This window comes from Castor canadensis, chromosome 9 (assembly GCF_047511655.1).
Source record: "Castor canadensis chromosome 9, mCasCan1.hap1v2, whole genome shotgun sequence".
In the NCBI taxonomy this organism is placed as follows: Eukaryota; Metazoa; Chordata; class Mammalia; order Rodentia; family Castoridae; genus Castor; species Castor canadensis.
In genome coordinates, this window is record NC_133394.1 from 47,290,539 (window position 1) to 47,308,796 (window position 18,258).

Below are 18,258 nucleotides of genomic sequence, written 5' to 3' on the forward strand. Positions count from 1 at the left end.
TAGAATATATACAGTTTACATACTTCATTAACAAAATGTATATAAGTTGTATAACGTAGATACAGAATTATAAACATGATATGTGTATATTAACATAGTACAGTAAGGCTAAAATTTCTCTTCTAAGCAGTGATAATGTGGAACTATACACAATCTGTTCTACATTGACTTATACCAGGTTGCACCAAGTTTTCTTTATACTCCTGAAACTAAGAAGATTAGCATAAAAATATGACCTGGAAGTCACAGAGAGACATATTTTATGGAAAAAATAGCACTTTAGTGCCTCTGTGAGGTCCATTATAAAAATGTGGGGTAGAAATTACAGTGGCAGGTGACATTCGTAGGAGTTTCTGAATTACACCTGCTGAGCTTTGGATTTATGGTATTTACTGAATAGACAGGAATCGCTAAGTAATAGGGTACATTATTTTGAAATGTGGAGCACTTTGAGGCTCTACTCTCTGCAACATGGCAATAAAAAGTATTATCAGAAAAAATAATTCCTTCCAAGCTTGTATGTTCAAAGAATCACCCACATTATATAGATTCTGTTTTATTTAAATGGTTTGATCTATGTGAAAAGTTCATTTTAATCTGTTATAAGTGCTAGCTACACTTCTGCTATGAAAAATCTTAACATTTCGCCCCTAAATATTTGAATTCAAAGCTTTTAATTAAGGCCTAAAATCTCAATTCTTTTGGCACCATTAAAAATAAATTTATCTTGCTTTGCAATATAAGTTTTTGTAAAGTAAGTAAGGTACATCTTTGTATCTTGTGGGAAATACTGACTCACGGATTTTGATGGTAATTTGTGTGTTTCATATCCAAGCCAAATGTTTTATCTGGATCCTCAATTTCTTCTAATCCCAATTTGGAATGCCTTGTCTTTATATTTATTTTTTGTTTTATTCATCAGTGTTGGGTCTCAGTAATACATACTCATTGAAGGAATTTTGAAAAGTTGAGAAAAAGTATAAAAATTATGTTATTTTACCCTCTTAAAACTTCTTTTAGTCTTCTTCATTTTGTCATTACTTTCTATATGTAAAAAATACGCACATACACAAAATGTGCTCACAAAGTTAGTATTTGTGTTATTACAATAAACTTAAGATCAGTTAGGCCATCATTGCTATAGGCAAGTTTAAATTTCTCTCCCAACTTCATCCCATCCCTTATACAAAGATTTCACAACCTTTTTTTCCCCCTTCCTTGAATGCTATCTCCCCAAACTATTTCCCTCCTTTTCATCAGATTAATTCATTGCAGATTTCTCAAAGGACAGGTCAGCACAGCCAATTCAATTTCTCTAGTCCAGGCCTTTGAATTTATCAGCTTGTGCTTTCATCCCCTCTTCTATCCCTCATTTCAACCAGGATTTCTTAATAGAGGCACTTAATGGAATCCAATGGGGCCTATAAATTTAGATTAACAACAACAAAAAAGACCTATTTATTTTCAATAATCTCTACATGAAATTTAGCTTTCCTTTAATTATGAATAGAGACAATAGCTATAGTAATTATTATACCTGTGCTTTTATCACTAATAAAATCAGTTATTTTCATTTCTCACAACAGGTGTTTCAGATAAATTAAAATGTTTCTGCCTATCACTCCTTCAAAATTCTAATAGTATAAGATATGTCATCAAACTTGACATTTAATTGTTTAATAAGACTGTTACTGGCTAAAGAAGTATTTAATTATATTTTTAGACAGTTGTTTTTAATTTCATGTGTTTAGTTTTTTGATTTTAATATATATTTCTATTTATTGAGGTGCTTATTGTAGTCTTCCTTCCTGGAGTTTCACAGGGTTGCTTACCAATTTTTTTTCACCTGGGCCATTTTTCTTTAGAAATTGTCCATTTTAATTCAAGTCACCACTACCACAGAACACTTTTTCTTCCACCCTGCCTCAACTCCTATGCAATAAACATGCTTCTCACTTTTGCCCTTCAACATCTCACTTCTTGAGTCTTCTGTGAGTGCTCCAGTATTCCTTCAGTCCCTCTCAATTATTCCTCAACCAAACCCATATGGTTTTGCTCTTTTTTTCTGTTGCCTCCACTTCCCTCTACATCGTTCAATTCCATAGAAATAATTCAGGCCTTATTTTGCTTAACTGTCTGATTTCTTAGCAGCTTGATGGCACTGCTGTCACCACCTCCATTCAGCAGCATTGCATCCTCTTGGGTTTAGTGCCACTATAGTCTTCAGTTGTTTCTTGTACTCTGTCTTTGCTTGTGTCTCTTGTTGCCTCTTGCTTCTCTGCATTTTTTATCTCTGAACTCTCTCCTCAGGGGTTTTCATCATTTCTTTGTCAATGGTTTCATATCTCTGATTGACAGAGTTCTGTCTCCAACTCAGACTTCTCCCCAGAGTGCCAATTAACTCTATTATATCTTGTAAGGTAGGGTGTCCTAAGCCATGGTCATCATCTGTATTTCTTAAGCCTCCACCTCCCAACCCATCCTGAGACTCCTTGTGTCTTTCTTCAGTGCTTCTTTCTGTATAGGACAGTATGGCCATTACCAAGTTGCCCAGATTGAAGAAAACTGCCTCACCAAGTTTTTCTATTGATTTTAATCCCTAAGTATTTATTAATACTTTCTACTTCTTTCAGTTTATACTTGCTATCTTTATTGACCCTACCCTTATTTCTCAGCACAACTCTTGCACTAGACTCTATGTTGACTTCTCTGAATGGTTGTTTGTCCTACTGCGATCCATTCTTCAAATAAAAGATGATATAATGTTTCCTAAAAGGATACCTGGTACTTATACCCTGGTTATCATTTTCAAAAGCTTTCAACTGCTCAAATATGGCAGCCACATGGCTTCAGCCTCATCTCCTTCAGGTCTCTGAGGTTTTTCTTGTTGCTACAATGGAACTTCTGTTAGCTCTTTAAATATATTATGATTCTTTGTGCAGCCAAGGCACTTTACAAATACCCTTCCCTCTCCATAATCTTCCTTCTGCTTTCACAGTTAGTACACACTCATCCTTCAGTGTTAAGTCTTAAGTTTCTTTCCCTAGAGAATGCTTCTCAGAGCACCTTTATATACTTCCTCATAGTGCATTCACAAATGTCAAATTATATCTTTATGATTAACATCTATCTATGAAATAGGATAAACACAACACTTTAACATTTTATTGATTGAAACCATTAATAATGATAGCTGCACAATAAATTCCATTTCAGTGTGACACAAATCTGAATTATTGAACATTTACATTTTCCTATTGATATTTTTATAATATTTATGTGTTGCAACAGAAATTCTCCATGTGATAAATTCAATAAAAAAGTATCATAGTAAAAAGAATTTTTGCATAGTTTTTGATATTATTATCAAATAATATTTCAGAAAATATCCCTATCTATTGGGATGCTTGAAATCCTTTATCATCACATTCTTGCCAGCAGAGAAAAGCATCACAAGTTTTGTCAAGACAGAACATGAAGTGTCATTTTAATTTATATTATTGACCTCTCATTGAGTTGACAATTTTTCATATTAATTGTTGAACAATTGCATTTGGTGTGTGTATCACTGTGTACTTGTACCTTTTGCTCAATTATTTACTGTGATCTTATTATTTATGTATTTACCAATTTGGAGGAACATGGTAAATGGCACTGAGCCATTTACCATGCATCTATTAATGATGCCTTCCTTAATTGTAGACTTTTAGTTTTGTTAATTTTTGACAGATTAACATTTTACATGTTTATATGGCCTAAGATAGCTACTAATTCTTTAATGTGCATTTTTTCTATGATGTTATGCTTGAAAATCTTTGCCTGATTTGGAATAAATTAAATATTCATCACTTGATAGATAGAAAGATAGATAAATAGATAGATACCGACAGATAGATACATAGCTTTACAGATGATAAAGATATAGAGATAGATTGTTTTGTTTGGTGCTTATATTTTTTTACATTTGATGCTTCAGTGAACCTGGGCTTTATTTTGGTGAATCATTCAAACTACAATTTAATGCTTTTATCTGTATTTTCCATTATTCATACCTGGTACCAAGAATATGCCCTGTCTGAGGGGTCAATGAGGATGGTGATGATCTTGGCTTTGGGAACAAGAGATGCAGCTCGCTTGGGAGCATCTTCTGAGTGGAAGTAGTTAGCACTCTTTTCAAATAGAAAGTCACTTGTAATGTTGGAAGGAGTAGGAAAAAAGTCCATATACCTGAAGGCAGAGAGAAGGTCATTAATTAACTTGAGATTTCCTTGTCATACTCTGAATAGGAATTAATTTGAACAGTTTTTACCTTCATGTATAACAATTTCTAACTACTGTGCTATAAGATAATGCAAATAGCATCAATTCCATTTACTTCTAATGTGAAAACAAGCTAAAGGATTATTGTTCCCACTATTCATTGTGGGCAGAGAAGGCAATGAGTTGTACTAAGTGGACTAATAATGAACAAGTGGAGAGCACTATAGATTTGATCTGATGTTCTGTGTTATCAAAACCCAACTTCAGAAATACAGTTTTCTTCTGGCAAACAGAAAAATGCATCCCCTTGCTTAGCAGATATTTTGAAATAGTAGATGTGTGCTTGCAAATTTGAATGCAAAATTCTTAAGGTGACTTTAAAGTTTACAAGACAGAAATAAGTGTAAGTCAAACTAGCTATAAAATACTAAACATATTAAAGCATAACTGTTCTCCTTGTTCACTTCTGTATAATTCATAGCATATGTAGCAATGTGAGCATATTATAGTCTATCTAGAGTAATTAAGGGGATATTTCCTGCCAGTTGATCCTGTGGTGCCTTGGTAGGTTCACTCCTCCATATGCTGTCAGAACATTCCTCTGTGTATAGATTATGGAATTAATATGTTCTGAGGTTAATTCAGTACAAGGCTTTAATTATGTGTGTAACCCTCCTTACAGCTCATCACTTCTCCAACCTTCAAATGCTCTAGAAATAAATAATGAGAGCAATTAAGAATTCATATAAGACACTTATTTTCCTCTTTGACATTTGTTATTATGTTTCCCAAATGGAAAGTGCTGAAGACTCTCATCCATATTCCTAGTTAACAGTTTGTGTTATATTTGAGCTCACAGATAAGAGAAAATTGCCATTCTGACTTTAATAACTTGCATGCAATTCCAAAACTTGTTCATCCTTTTAAAAGTAAGGTAGAGGATTAATATCCTAGATGCAGAGTGAACACATCTCTATTAATGAAAGGAGGCCAGATCTGCTCACTGGCATTGCCAGGGCACAACTCTAATCCTAGATGCATCTGAGGAATGAGTTTTCACTGAGACCAGTTTCCTGCATGGTGAGGACACACAAAGTTACATGCTACAAATGTGTGCATTGAGAATTTTCCTCACATGAGCTTTGTCTTAAATACCTGGAAAGTGAAAAATTAAATTCAGAGCCATATTTTCTTGGAAATTTGAGATATATCTAGAAAAAAATCATCAGAGTGAAGATCATCTCCAATATCAAATTTATTCTATTTTAGTTTATGGAAAATATAGTTTCAATTTTTTTCATAATTTACTAAGTATGAATTAATATTTCCTTCATGCACGTGACTATGATATGTCTTTGGAAATGCTCTGTTATTATTTGCATGACAAATATCAGCTTACACTGCAATACAACACATTCAGTTTATGTGGTTAATGGAGATACATGTCAAAGAGTATAAAATAAAGCAACCTACTGATTTATTTGTTTCCTCAAGCATAATTGTGAGGATAAATTCTGTGTTTAATAAAAAAAATCAGGCACTGTAAAATAATAGTATACTTAAAGAGAATTTTAAGAATCCTGATGAGTAATTCTGATGAAAAATATCCTATAATGTTCTTTATTCAATCATATTAACTTACCAGAAAAATATTATCATTATTGCACTGTCCAGATCAAATTATAGGCAACACTGATTAAACATATCATCATTATAAATTAATTTCTAATTCACTGTGGTAGAATTGAGCATAACAAATTTATTCTGTAATTATGCAGATGCCATGTGTACATCTGTAATTGCTCTGCAGTGATGGAGCGTGTGTTAATAGTGGAGTTTATCTTTTGTTATCTTACTTACCAGTCAATTCCTTTGTGGTAGTTGTTGCCATTAAAAAATTGAACTTCTTCAAATGTTTTGGGGCTAGGAAGATTGCTGATGATGGAAGGGTGCATAAGAAGAAATAAATAAAGTGCAGTTGTTCCTGTTAGAGAACAAAAGTAATGGTTATATACAATCACTTTGCTCTTTGAAATAAACCAGACTAAGCTGCCAAATCATGAGAAATTAATAGTATTGGCAAAGGGAGCACTGGTTTTTTGGAAGATGTAAGAAGTAAGACCAATGAAATATGCTGGCAGAATTGTTGTGCAAATTTAACCCTATTAGAAATCCTCTTTTACATTGATAATATTAAAGTTTGACTCTAAATGATGAAGGATGCACAAATGTTGGAAGGAACGCTGAAGGACCACAATTTGAACTTGTAGTGCCTTAAGTCCAGAGCTATGACCATATCTGCTCATGTCTTCTGTTCACCCTCCTATCCTGGCCCACTTTTACTCAATGAAAATCCCTTGTGTTTTATCACAAATTTTTATTCTCAACCTGGAGCAACTGAGAAAATAGGAGTTTGAGACCCATCTATGTATCTCATGTTTATTGTAAGAATGCATGCACCATGTTTAAATTGTTGAAAGGCAAGTGCTTCCAAGGCTAGATTGTCAGCATTTTTGTTGACTCCCCTCCAGGGAATTTACAGTCTCTGACAGAAGCGGAAGTTTTACCAACTAAAGCAATACTGAGAACAATATGTGACTTCACTTCAAACTTCTATGACTGGATTTTAAGAATGATTATAACCATTTTCACATTAGAATAATATTTTCATAGTAAATAAAATATTAGCATTCAATTTCTTTTTTTAACTTCTTATTTGTTTCTCTGTATGTGGAAAGTCGAAACAAGCTAAAAGCTTTATCATTGCCATACTTGTAGGTCAAATATTAAAATCTAAAGGTATAACTCATTGTTTTTATAAATACAAACACAAAATCAGAGAAAAAGCAGCTTTATAGTTACTAGCCTGCAATTTTCTAGTAGAACTAAGAAATAATATTCAATGACAAATGATAGAGGATATATCTTTAAATTGAATTTTAAAGATAATTTTACAACACAGGAATGTTTTCTTTCTTCAGTAGTCATTGCAGAGTTAGAACTGCTGTAGGGGAGTTGGTAGAAAATTAATGCACAATTTAAACAACAACAAAAAAGTGATCTATCTGGAGATATGTGCTGCTTTTCCCCCCTCCCTGTACATGTGTTAACTTACTGTTGTAATACAATTTATATCCCTAAAGGGAGAAAAGATTTCAATGACCAATATCTAATAGTCTGGAAATTTTGCCCACAACTTTTAAAATGATCTACTTGCTTGTATTACAAATATCTTCATCAGAGCCAAGCTTATTTACTGTGACTGTTTGCTTTGTGTTATGGGTTGTGCACTCACTGATGAAAATGCTTCTAGTCAAAGTAGTGAATTCAAAATACAGCAACTCAATAAAAACTTTAAATAATCAGGACATGAGCAAAGTGTATAAAACTGTCACATACTAAGGAAAGTATAAAATATTCTGATTGAAAGTGTCATCTCACTGGTGAAATACTTTCACTCTCTTTTACAACATTCTTACACAGTTGTCCTTCTGTGCATGGGAAGATATGAAGGAAAAATGCCTGGTGAACCTCAGTTGTATCAGAAAATGAGTCGAAGACATATTGATGCTTAATGATTATTACAAAACAATGTGAAATATTTGTAATTAATAATGGCCATGGGCATGAACAAAAATCAATACAAGACTGATGTGTAGTGTATAATTGTTTGGATCAGTCTAAATCATTTTTAACATAATTCATGAATTAACTAGGTAAAGTCAGAAAAAAATTAAAATCAAGTATCACAACTGTTACATTGAAATTCAAGTATTTAAAAAATATGGTGCGTATGCTTAAGACTTTGGTTTTAAAAACTATAAACATTTGGTGCTTAGATCTAATCTCTTCTTGAGGGTCTTGAGTGAAGGTGCTTCACAGGGATGAAGAGCAGCTCAACAATGAACTTGTGTGTATGTTTAAGAAAGGCGAAAAGCAAAGTCTAACCCACTAATGCCATACCATACAACAATTAATTTCACAACAATGTAAAAACAAGTAGCACAATTAACTATCCTTACCTGTTTTTTGAGGCCCAATTACAAGGAATTTGGGTAAATGGTCACAAGTTTTCTCCCTGGACCAGATGTCTTTGTGTCGTTTATCATCACATGGATTCTGTAAGATGGGAGAATAATAACTCTTACTGTGTAGTGAATGCTTGTCTCTATTTCCTAACAATTATTCAGAAAACAAGATCAAAGTCTTACCTGATCCCTTAGAGTGAGGCATTAGATCCTGCTCTGGTACTCTGATTTCCAAATCCTTTCTATGTAACATAACCAGCATTGTCTCCCCTACCTCAAGGCCAGAGCTCAGCCTCAAATCAGTCCTGCTGTCTTCTGGTATTTGGCAAGGTACAACCCTAAGACACTATTCTATTTGGGATTTTTGTTTTATAACTTTATATCAGAGGTCTTAATGTTACCTTGTTTGGCCATAGTTTTATAGCTTATTTTCAGATCTATTTCCTTTTGTGATGAAACATGTAAATATTAAAGGCCAAATTTTTTTTTTTATTTTCCAAAGTGACTTTCTTTGATAAATATTTCTTAAGGTAATATTTATCAAATGATTTTTTTAACAGTATTGAGGTTTGAACTCAGGGCCTCGCACTTACTAGATATGTACTCTACTGCTTGAAACATAATTTAAACCCTTTTTACTCTGGTTATTTTTGAGATAGAGTCTTGCTTTTTGTCCAGGCTGGCTTACTATTTTATGCTTCAGCTGTGGCTGGGATGACAGGCACATACCACCTCACCCAGATATTGGTTGAGATGGGGTCTCATGAGTTTTTGCCTAAAGTGGCCTTGAGACTTAGTTCTACCAATCTCCACCTCCTGAGCAGCTAAGATTACAGGCTTGAGCCACTGGCACCCGGCTAATAAATTGTTTCTAATGATTCTTTTGACCATTTTGCCAAGTATAAGTTCTCCAAAATCATAGGCTTATCAATATTCAATTCCAGCCCAGAGCATAAGTTTATCTAATTAAAAATGGGAGAGTCATCAAGAAATGTTAAGCATAGTTGAACTTCCAAGGGTCAACAGAAGAATGGAAAAATCAAATCCTCTATTTTATTTAAACTCTCACTATTTAATTAATTTTCCACTTTTACTATTTTGAAATTTGGTTTTAAAAATGAGAGTAAAAGGGAGCAAACTAAGAGATAGTATTACTTATGGCTTTTCTCACTAACTAGTATTATTGTCATTTTGAGATTGGGCTTACTATGTTGCCAAGACTGACTTCGAACTCCTCAGCTCAATGATCTTCCTGTTTCAGTCTCTCAAGTAGTTGGGACTAAAGGCACCATGCCACCATGCCTATATCAAAATATTATTTAAAATTTCTTAATATGTTTGAGAAAAATTGCTTTCTCAAACAAAATAGCATTTGCAAATATTATTTTCAAAAATAATGCATTAAAAAGCAAATTCTTCCCAATGTCATTGCATAGGGCAAAGGGTACTGGATCATCCTGACATTCTGCAGAAACCATCATTGGCCCACTGTGTTGTTGGTATCATGTTAATTTGACCTGATAAGTAATAAGTGGCAAACCCTCTGGCTACCTTGGAAAGACACATGCAATTCAGAGAATGGAAAACAAATATACAAAGTTTAAAGAGTGTGCTATTATTGATGTTGACAGAGCTACAGACATCTGGAGCATGTTAAGGCATCTTGGACACAGCAAAAGGTGAGTTATTGTACTTTGCAACTCCTTTTGCTAAAATGACAACATAGTACTTGATAGACTTCTGTGGGTTTTCGAAGCGTCATATTTTTGCTGTAGATATTATTGTTCTGAGACATTTGAATGATACGGAGAGCTTTGAATGTGGCCCAGAGGAAGCAAGGAATCTGCAGGAGGTAAGCCTGAGGTACAAACCAACCTCACATGTGGGCCATATATTTTGGCAGACTTGGGTACTGTGGTATCTTTTCCCAAGTGGAGTTTTTGACACTCCACTGAAGAAAAGCCCAATGTACACCTCTAAGTTTCTATATCAGAGTTTGTAATCTGAAGCACAGATTTGAATGACAGCTCTTGATATGCCAAAAAGCTCTAGAAGAGAGTGTTTTACATTGTCATGTGGACATCACCACTCATCACGAACTTGGACTGACATCCCACCAAATTACAAATTCATGTGTGTCCAGCAACAATTCATTGTAGGATGATAGGACTGGTATATCTGAGATTGATCTCAGGCTGATCCAGCAAGTAGGCCTACCCCTATGTCACCTGTCACAGGTCCACAGATGCCACTTCATCACCTCATTTCTTTAGTCTCATGATAGGTTTGTTGCAGCCTGCTTGTAATGATGAAAAACACCAAATTTGATTTATGAAAGTTTTAAGCCATATGTTGGAAGAAGCCTAAAATGGACTCCTGCTACATTATGGTCCCATTTGAGGGGTTAATAAACAACAACAACAAAAAACAATGGTTAATGGAAACCTTCCAAGTGGCAGAGTTTTGGACAATGTATCTTGTCATTTTTTAATGGGTATACTATTAGCCTCATTGTAAGAATGTCCAGACTAAGGGCAATGATGAATGGCATAGGATATGCTTCCAGGAAACTTGAAAACCCAGGCTGGGAAGATTGGCAGTATGTCTATGAAAGAAGAATGTGAGTGGAGCTATGAAACACCAAAAAGTGTGGTATTCATTGCATTTTATGTTAATGTGCACCAGAGATCATCAAATGTAGAAGAGACGCCAAGCAACCAAGTAGACCGTATTATTCAGTCAGTTCCAAACATTACCAGGTGTTACCTACTCTCTTTTCTCACTAACCTGATGCTGAAAGAAAAGGACTCATGAATGGAGTAGCCATGCTAACAAAAATGGAAGCCGTGTAAGGGGCTCCTTCCCCCAGATCTGCTCTAGTTATTGCTGTTGCTGAACATTTGACCTAACACTAACAGAAATCATTTCTAAGTCCCAGAAATAGCATTATTCTTTAAGTTGGTACAAAATTGATTATATTGGATACTTCCATCCTGAAAAGGTCAGTGATTCATCCAGATCAGGCCTGACATGTATTGAAAGTACTCATTTGCTTTCCTTGCCCACATAGCCTTGGCCTCACAGAGTGATGGGCTCATAGTTCTGACTCATTGATATGTTGTCTCACATAATTTTGCTTCATATAAAGGGAAGCACTTTCTGGTAAAGGAAATGTGGTTGTGGGTTTATGGTAATGGAAGTCACTGCTCCTATCAACATTCTCCACTCTCCAAAGGTCATTTTGGAGGAAAGATGCAGCTGAGGGTCCAACTTGTAGACAAAGTATGCTCCTTAAATCGTGATGTGTCTCTACAAGATAGTAGACTTAAGCCTAAGAATTAAGGAACGGATATGAGTATATCCTTTCACCATCATTCTCAATGATTTATTTGGAGAATCTGTGCTCTTCATCTCATCAGCTTTAAGTTCTGTGTGTCTTCTAAGATTCTTAACAATTTCCACCAGGGGAAATTGTAAGAAGTTCATCAAACTGGATCAATTTATGTCTGATCACTTTGGACTTCTTGTGCCAGTAGAGTAGCAGACACGGAAATGAGTTACTATCCTTATAGGGATACTTGAGCTGGATCATCGTAAGGAAGTAGTAAAATATCTACTACAAAATGAGAACAGGGAGAATTATGTTTAGTACTCAAATAGTCCCATGTAACTGTGAATAAGAAAGGACAGCAACTATGACCTGATATGTAAACATATCAGATCCTTGTTCCTTGCTTCACAAATTGAATTATCTGTATTCATACACAGACATTCTCTGTCATAATTGCTGGAGAGATTTACAAGAGGAGAGTTAAGGCAACAAGCTACAGTTGCTGCTACTGTGTTTGATACCACGCAGTACCTGACTTGCCAGGTAAGTTTTTTAAAGTAACAGAAGCATAAGCCACAGGTAAGGGAAATCCAGAATAGGCGACAAGATGGAAAAAAAATCATTGGCTTCATCTCTGGGATCAAATGCAGCAATAGGGTTATATTTTCTCACATTAACAATCTTCTTATAAGCTTCCTTAAGGATTATGTTTATAGAATCCTGGGAAAAACTGCTTGGACGGCGTGAACATAATAAAGAAATAAGTAGAACTGAGCTAGTAGATGGAGTAGACTATGGAGGATGCTCTTTTCTTCACTGGAAAGATTCTCTTTTCTGGCTCCTTTTAACTCTGCACCCTAATAGCAGCTCCTTCACAGTCACTCAACTGCTAATTGCCTTCTCTGGGGCAGATTGAGAATTACCCTTGTCTTGTTGATAGAAATGATTTGTACCCTTTCCCACTCTTGACCCATTTCTAATGCCTGTCTGATGAATGCATACGAAAGATGATCTGCTTGTCTCAGATGACACAATTGTCTATTTCTAGCTTTCTCCCTGTAGATCAAGCCAAGGCTAGACTTTCCCAAGAGCACATTCTTACTCTGTGCTTTCCTTTCCTCTATCCTATTCCACAATTTCCCTTATAGGTTTTCCTGAAGGCATTTATTCCATAAATCATTTCCAACTAAATCCCTCTCTCAGGCCCTGCTTCTAGAGAACACTACCTGTGGCAGTGACCACACATACTCAGTGAAATTTAAAGATACACTAGATCTAAATATATTTTGTATCCCTACCTTCCTTTGGAGCAGAAATGCACAAAGACAACTGCATTATATCAGAATTTATTTTAGAAAATATTAGGTGATATGTCTTGGATTTTTAAAATGAATTCATCTATAGACATTGCAATGAAAGGAGTTAATTACAAGACAGTTGACTTGACATGCCTTTTTCTTACTTTACAAAATAGTGTTTTTATTTTAACTGGTGCCTATTTTCTACAATATTTCTACTCAGTATTCAAGCTGTAGTCTCTGTAGTCCAGCTTAACTCTCTAGGCATGTTTTTTACTGTGGCAGAGATGGCTAAACTATTCTCTTTTTTTTTCAGTAAATAATGGAACAGCCCTTATTTTCTTAGTACACAGCTTCTTAACTACAGACTATCTTTCACAATCTCTCTTGAATTTACCCTTCTTCCTATGAATAATTTCAGTTCAACTGAAAGTGATCTAAATGATATGAAGTGTCCTCCTGAGGATAATGCCAGTCTCCCTGGGTTTTGCCCATCCCACTGACAGTCAGCTCTAAAATGGCAACAATTGCAGAACGTTCCTTGCATTCAGAAGTGAAGCCATATTTGGAAGAATTTACTGGCCTGGCTTACTGGACGACCGTGTGGAACAAAGCTGTGTCCCTCTTCCACATTGTCCATTTTGGGAGAGAAATGCATTTCCATTTTACTAAGCCAATATTACACTACATCACCCATAGTGTAACTCAATGTGTTCTCAGGTCTTTGTCTATAGTAAGAAGCTTGTGCCAGAATGTGAATCAATGCACTCATGTTTTGACAAAGATATCCTGCTACAAGAGTTTGAAAATGCAACTGAAGCAACCAGTATGGTTAGTCGTATAGTTCAATTGCACTTTGGTATAAGCTTCTTGATTCATGGTATATCAGCAACAAACAATTCAAGTCTTATTATGGACTACACATGAGTAGCACTATTCTAACTTAATTGCTAGCACTAATAGTTACAGTGTATTTGCTATCATAGAAATTCATATTCACTGCTGCCCCTGAATATTTGAATATTTTTTTCTGTACAATGCTCATATTCTCCTCCAATTCATACTTGAAAATTTTCTGATTTTTCTAGCTTAAGCTAGCACCCACCATAGGCCTCCCTTATTTAATGTGGAGGGGCATTGTAGCCTAGACAAGGAAGACTTCTTGTGCCTGAATTAATTTTCCTAAATTCTCTGGACCTCAGTTTCCTGCTGTGTAAAAATAATGAGTGATAGGAATGGTGGAGTGGCCCAAGTGGTAAGAGTGCCTGCCTAGCAAGTATGAGGCCCTGAGTTCAATCCCCAGTGCTGCCAAAAAAAAAGTAAAATAATGATAGATAGTCTCTACCTCACCTGGTTGTTGAGAGCATTAAATTTGTCAAAATGTTTAAAATGACCAAATAATGCCCTATAAAAGAAAATGGTTAATTATTTCATTCCACATTGACCTTTTTTCCCCTCTGTCCATGTTAGTAAGACAATGGAGCAATAAGAGGAATCTAATTTTATGGATGGACTGGTTTATTACAAGTGTCTATGCTGAAGACAGATTTCCTAGTCCACTGTCTTTCCTGTTGACCATAGCCAAAGTATCCTTCCACTTTTTGTCCCTCTATGACTGTAGTCTCTCCATTACATTTCAATACCTAAAATTATTTTATTCAATATGTATGTTTATAGTAATTTTATATATTTGTAGAATTGTTTTAATGTATAGTAATCCCACCTCAATTAGACTATAAATTCTTTGAAGATGAGTCCATTGTCTGTCTCCTTCATTGCTACAATCGAATATATGAGATGTTTAATAAATGCTAATAGACTGAATGGCTGATTGCCTGACTCAGGAAGGTGCAATAAACATTCAGTACAGACAGACTTTGATAGGCACTTGAAAATTAACATAATATGAACTATGTAGACATTTTTGCTTCTGCAACTCTCACCAAAGCCATTCACAGTCCCCCTTGATGTCTTTCAAGGCAGTCCCAGAAGCAAATTTTTATGATGTACTCATGCCATTGCTTTAGAACTTAAACATTGTTTTCATCAAATACTCATACAACCACTTTATTTGTAAAGAACTTTATTCCTCAACTGTATTTTTAGCAGTAGGAAGGTAGTTTCTATGACCTATTATTTACTGCATTTCTCTACACATAGCTCAGAAAAGAGTAAATATCAGACTAGGTGTTCTATCCATTTGCTCAAATAAAGGTTTCTTTATGCTTAGCAACGGGAGAAGAACAGTCTGATGGGTTATTCAGAGCCATGCTGAAAGTCAAAGTCTTTATCGGTGAGATCTTTCTTGGGTCTTACATGATCAATGAGGCCACTTATTGTTACTTATTGGAGGACAAAGTCTTTCTCATTCTAACTTTGGCTTGCAAAACTGATTAAATAAATTGTTCATGGTAGATTTAATATAAGACGAGAAGAGTTTTCTTTGTCTTTGAAACACATAACATAAATATTCCCCCTTTTTTTGGTAAATAATGACACTAGTTATATCTAGTTGTACTTTCCCAGATGTTATGCTGATAAGAACAAGTTTCAAATAATATTGCCTGGATGCTAAAATGCTACAACACTTGCTGTACATGCATATTTATAACCAATGATTCAATTTACATAACTTCTGCTCCTCCTGGAGGTATGGCAGAGTCCCTGTCATTTGTGTCTTAGTCTCAGCAAATTGTCTTTCTTTATAACTGTGCTCCTTGTATTGTGTGCTATTTTAGGGTTTTCCATATTTCTGCTTTCACTTCATTTTCCTGGCATATTTCCCCTTTTGTCTGTTAACCACAACTTTACTAACAGAGTGCCTTGTATTTTTTATTTTATAATCTAGAAATGCTTAGTTAGACTTTTCTTATACTAACTTTCCTTTATTTTCTGAATATTTGAATACCAGAAAAACATAATATCTTACTGTCATTGTGACCTTCTATATTGCAGGTGCTTGCCCGATACAGATTATTTCTATCCTCAAAACAGCCTAGCATGACAGATATTATCATCCCTCCTTTATGGCTGATGAAGCTGAGATGAAAGGTGTTTTATTTAGGTCTTGTTGAAGGTCACACAGCAAGGTATTTTCAGATTTAAAATCCAACACTGGGATTGTTGTGTGTGTGTGTGTGTGTGTGTGTGTGTGTGTGTGTGCGCGCGCGCGCATGTGCACATATACATATACTCATGTGAAGGTTTAGTAATAGTTACAAACGTCGAAGTGTCTCCCCAGGAAAATGCTGAGCATTTACCAGCACTTTTATACTTAGTCTATTGCTATTGTTTTAATTTTAAATGTCAGAAAATTACAAAGCAGTTATGCACATCCCTTTTCATTTCCCAATCTGATTGCTCCTTGAATAACTGAACCTGCAATAAACAGTAATTTACCATTTCAGTATCAATTGCTATGGATACATTTAAACTTTGAAAAGGAATTCAGTGGAAATTGCTTGAACAGCTGTGGCTATAGTGCCAGCCTAGAGAAAATGCAGGGAGCTTGTCTCTCACAGACAGAAAGGTGATACAGGTGCTTCTGTACAAGGAATAGATGAGACAAATTTACTTTTAAGTAGACATAAATAAGGTAGAGGAGATTTTCTGAAGCAATGGGCAAGACTTAGATCTGTTGAAATTATGTTACTTAGAAGGGTATCAACACCCAGTTTTTCTTCTCCAAAGAAGCAAAATTGCACAACCTTATTTTGAAGACCATGTTTTGATAGACACATGAAAATTACTTTTGTTCTAGTTAGATCTAGTTATTCCAAACCTACATTTATTTCCTTTTTGCCTCTAAAAGAAAATTTGCAGGCTAGTAGAGTTGCTAAGTAGTAGAGTGCCTGCCTAGCAAGCATGAAGACCTGAGTTCAAACCCCAGTACTGCCAAAGGGAAAAAAGAAAAGAAATATGAAAGAAAGATACTTGCTTTTCATTTCTCCACACCCTTCACTGAAAGAACACTGTGGAGCCATCCATTGAAGATGGATTATCCCCATCCAGGTTGAGTGACTGTTCCAGATAGCTGGAGCATATCTGAACCCTAATATTTGAGACTCTGAAGATACCCAGTGCTGTGGGGGAAGGAGCACTTTGTAATTACAAACATTTCAGGTTGTAGGTTCCTTTCTCACTTCCCTGATTGCTTTCTGCTGTTCTGATGTCACTATTGAAAGAATTCTATACAAAATATTTTTACAAGTTACTCTTTTTCTTTCCTAAAAGCCTGTGCTGTGTTAAAATGCCTCCTGCTTGCTAAGTTTGGACTTGGACATGTCTGTAAACGTCCTTTTTTGAGGCGTTATTGTACAGGTGATGACTTCCAATTTTTTCTTTCATCACCATTTAGACCTAACATAATTCACTGCACTGATGAGCTATTATAATGGTAAAGATATTTATTCTCAATGCTTCAGTCAGCAAACCCTCATGGAAAAAGTCTGAAAGAGGCACCATCTTCATTAAGTAAAACTATCCGGTCCCTCGCTCTCTACCAACTGCACTGATCCACGGTGAATGCTCTCTCTAGGGAACTCCTGTGGTCTCTGAGGGTCTCATCACTGCCCAGACTTTTCTCCAAAGTGTTCTGAATTAGAGAAGAGTCTATGCCAGCCTCGGGGAGTTCCTTGGATGGGATAGGGCTTGGCTCTATGGGTGTTTGGTGTGGGTGACAACCTTAAGATTGCTGCTTTAGAACAAAGAACCTCTAATTTATCTTAACCTCTATGTATTCCTCACATACGACACCCATTTTATTAAAGTAAGCTAATGCTCTTGGTAGTTCTCCATTAAATATTCTCATAGTAATATTCAGAAGGTATATCTCATTGTTTCTCTGACTGTAAGCAGAGGACTGCACACTCCCACAGTGTTTTATATCATTCCTCATGTTTTCAGGAATGAATATGCTGGCATCGAACAGGTAATGAAAGGAACTGGGTCTTCACATTTCTCGGAGTCACTTGGTCCAATATACTGTTCTTCATTTATCAGATGACATTAAAGTTGCTAGAAGTTTCTGGATGGCACACACATACAAGACAGTTTCTGACTTCTTGTTATACTTGAATGAGATGCTTCAATATGCTATTTATTTATTTATTTTACTTTTTGGTATACCGGGGTTTGAACTCAAGCTCTTGTGCTTGCTCGGTGAACACTTAACCACTTGAACCACACCTCCAGTACTTTTTGCTTTATTTTATTTGTTTGTTTATTTTCAAATAGCCTTGTGCTTTGGGCTTTTGCTTAGATCAGCCTTGGATCATGATTCTCTTAACCTCTGCCTCCCACGTAGCTAGTATTACAGTCATAAACCATCACACCTGACTTA

General features: G+C 35.4%; 1 protein-coding gene across 3 annotated transcripts in view; it reads right to left on the minus strand.

The window, feature by feature from the left end:
- The window catches only part of Ndst4 (N-deacetylase and N-sulfotransferase 4), a 277,456-nt gene that overhangs the window by 10,609 nt on the left and 248,589 nt on the right, over window positions 1-18,258 (minus strand). For all 3 annotated transcript variants that reach the window (XM_020187174.2, XM_074041591.1, XM_074041592.1), the window contains 3 exons: window positions 8,283-8,379; window positions 6,121-6,244; window positions 4,053-4,227 (listed from right to left, as the gene is read on the minus strand). In XM_020187174.2, coding sequence (XP_020042763.1) covers window positions 4,053-4,227; window positions 6,121-6,244; window positions 8,283-8,379 — 396 coding nt within the window. The remainder of the gene's footprint in view (window positions 1-4,052; window positions 4,228-6,120; window positions 6,245-8,282; window positions 8,380-18,258) is intronic.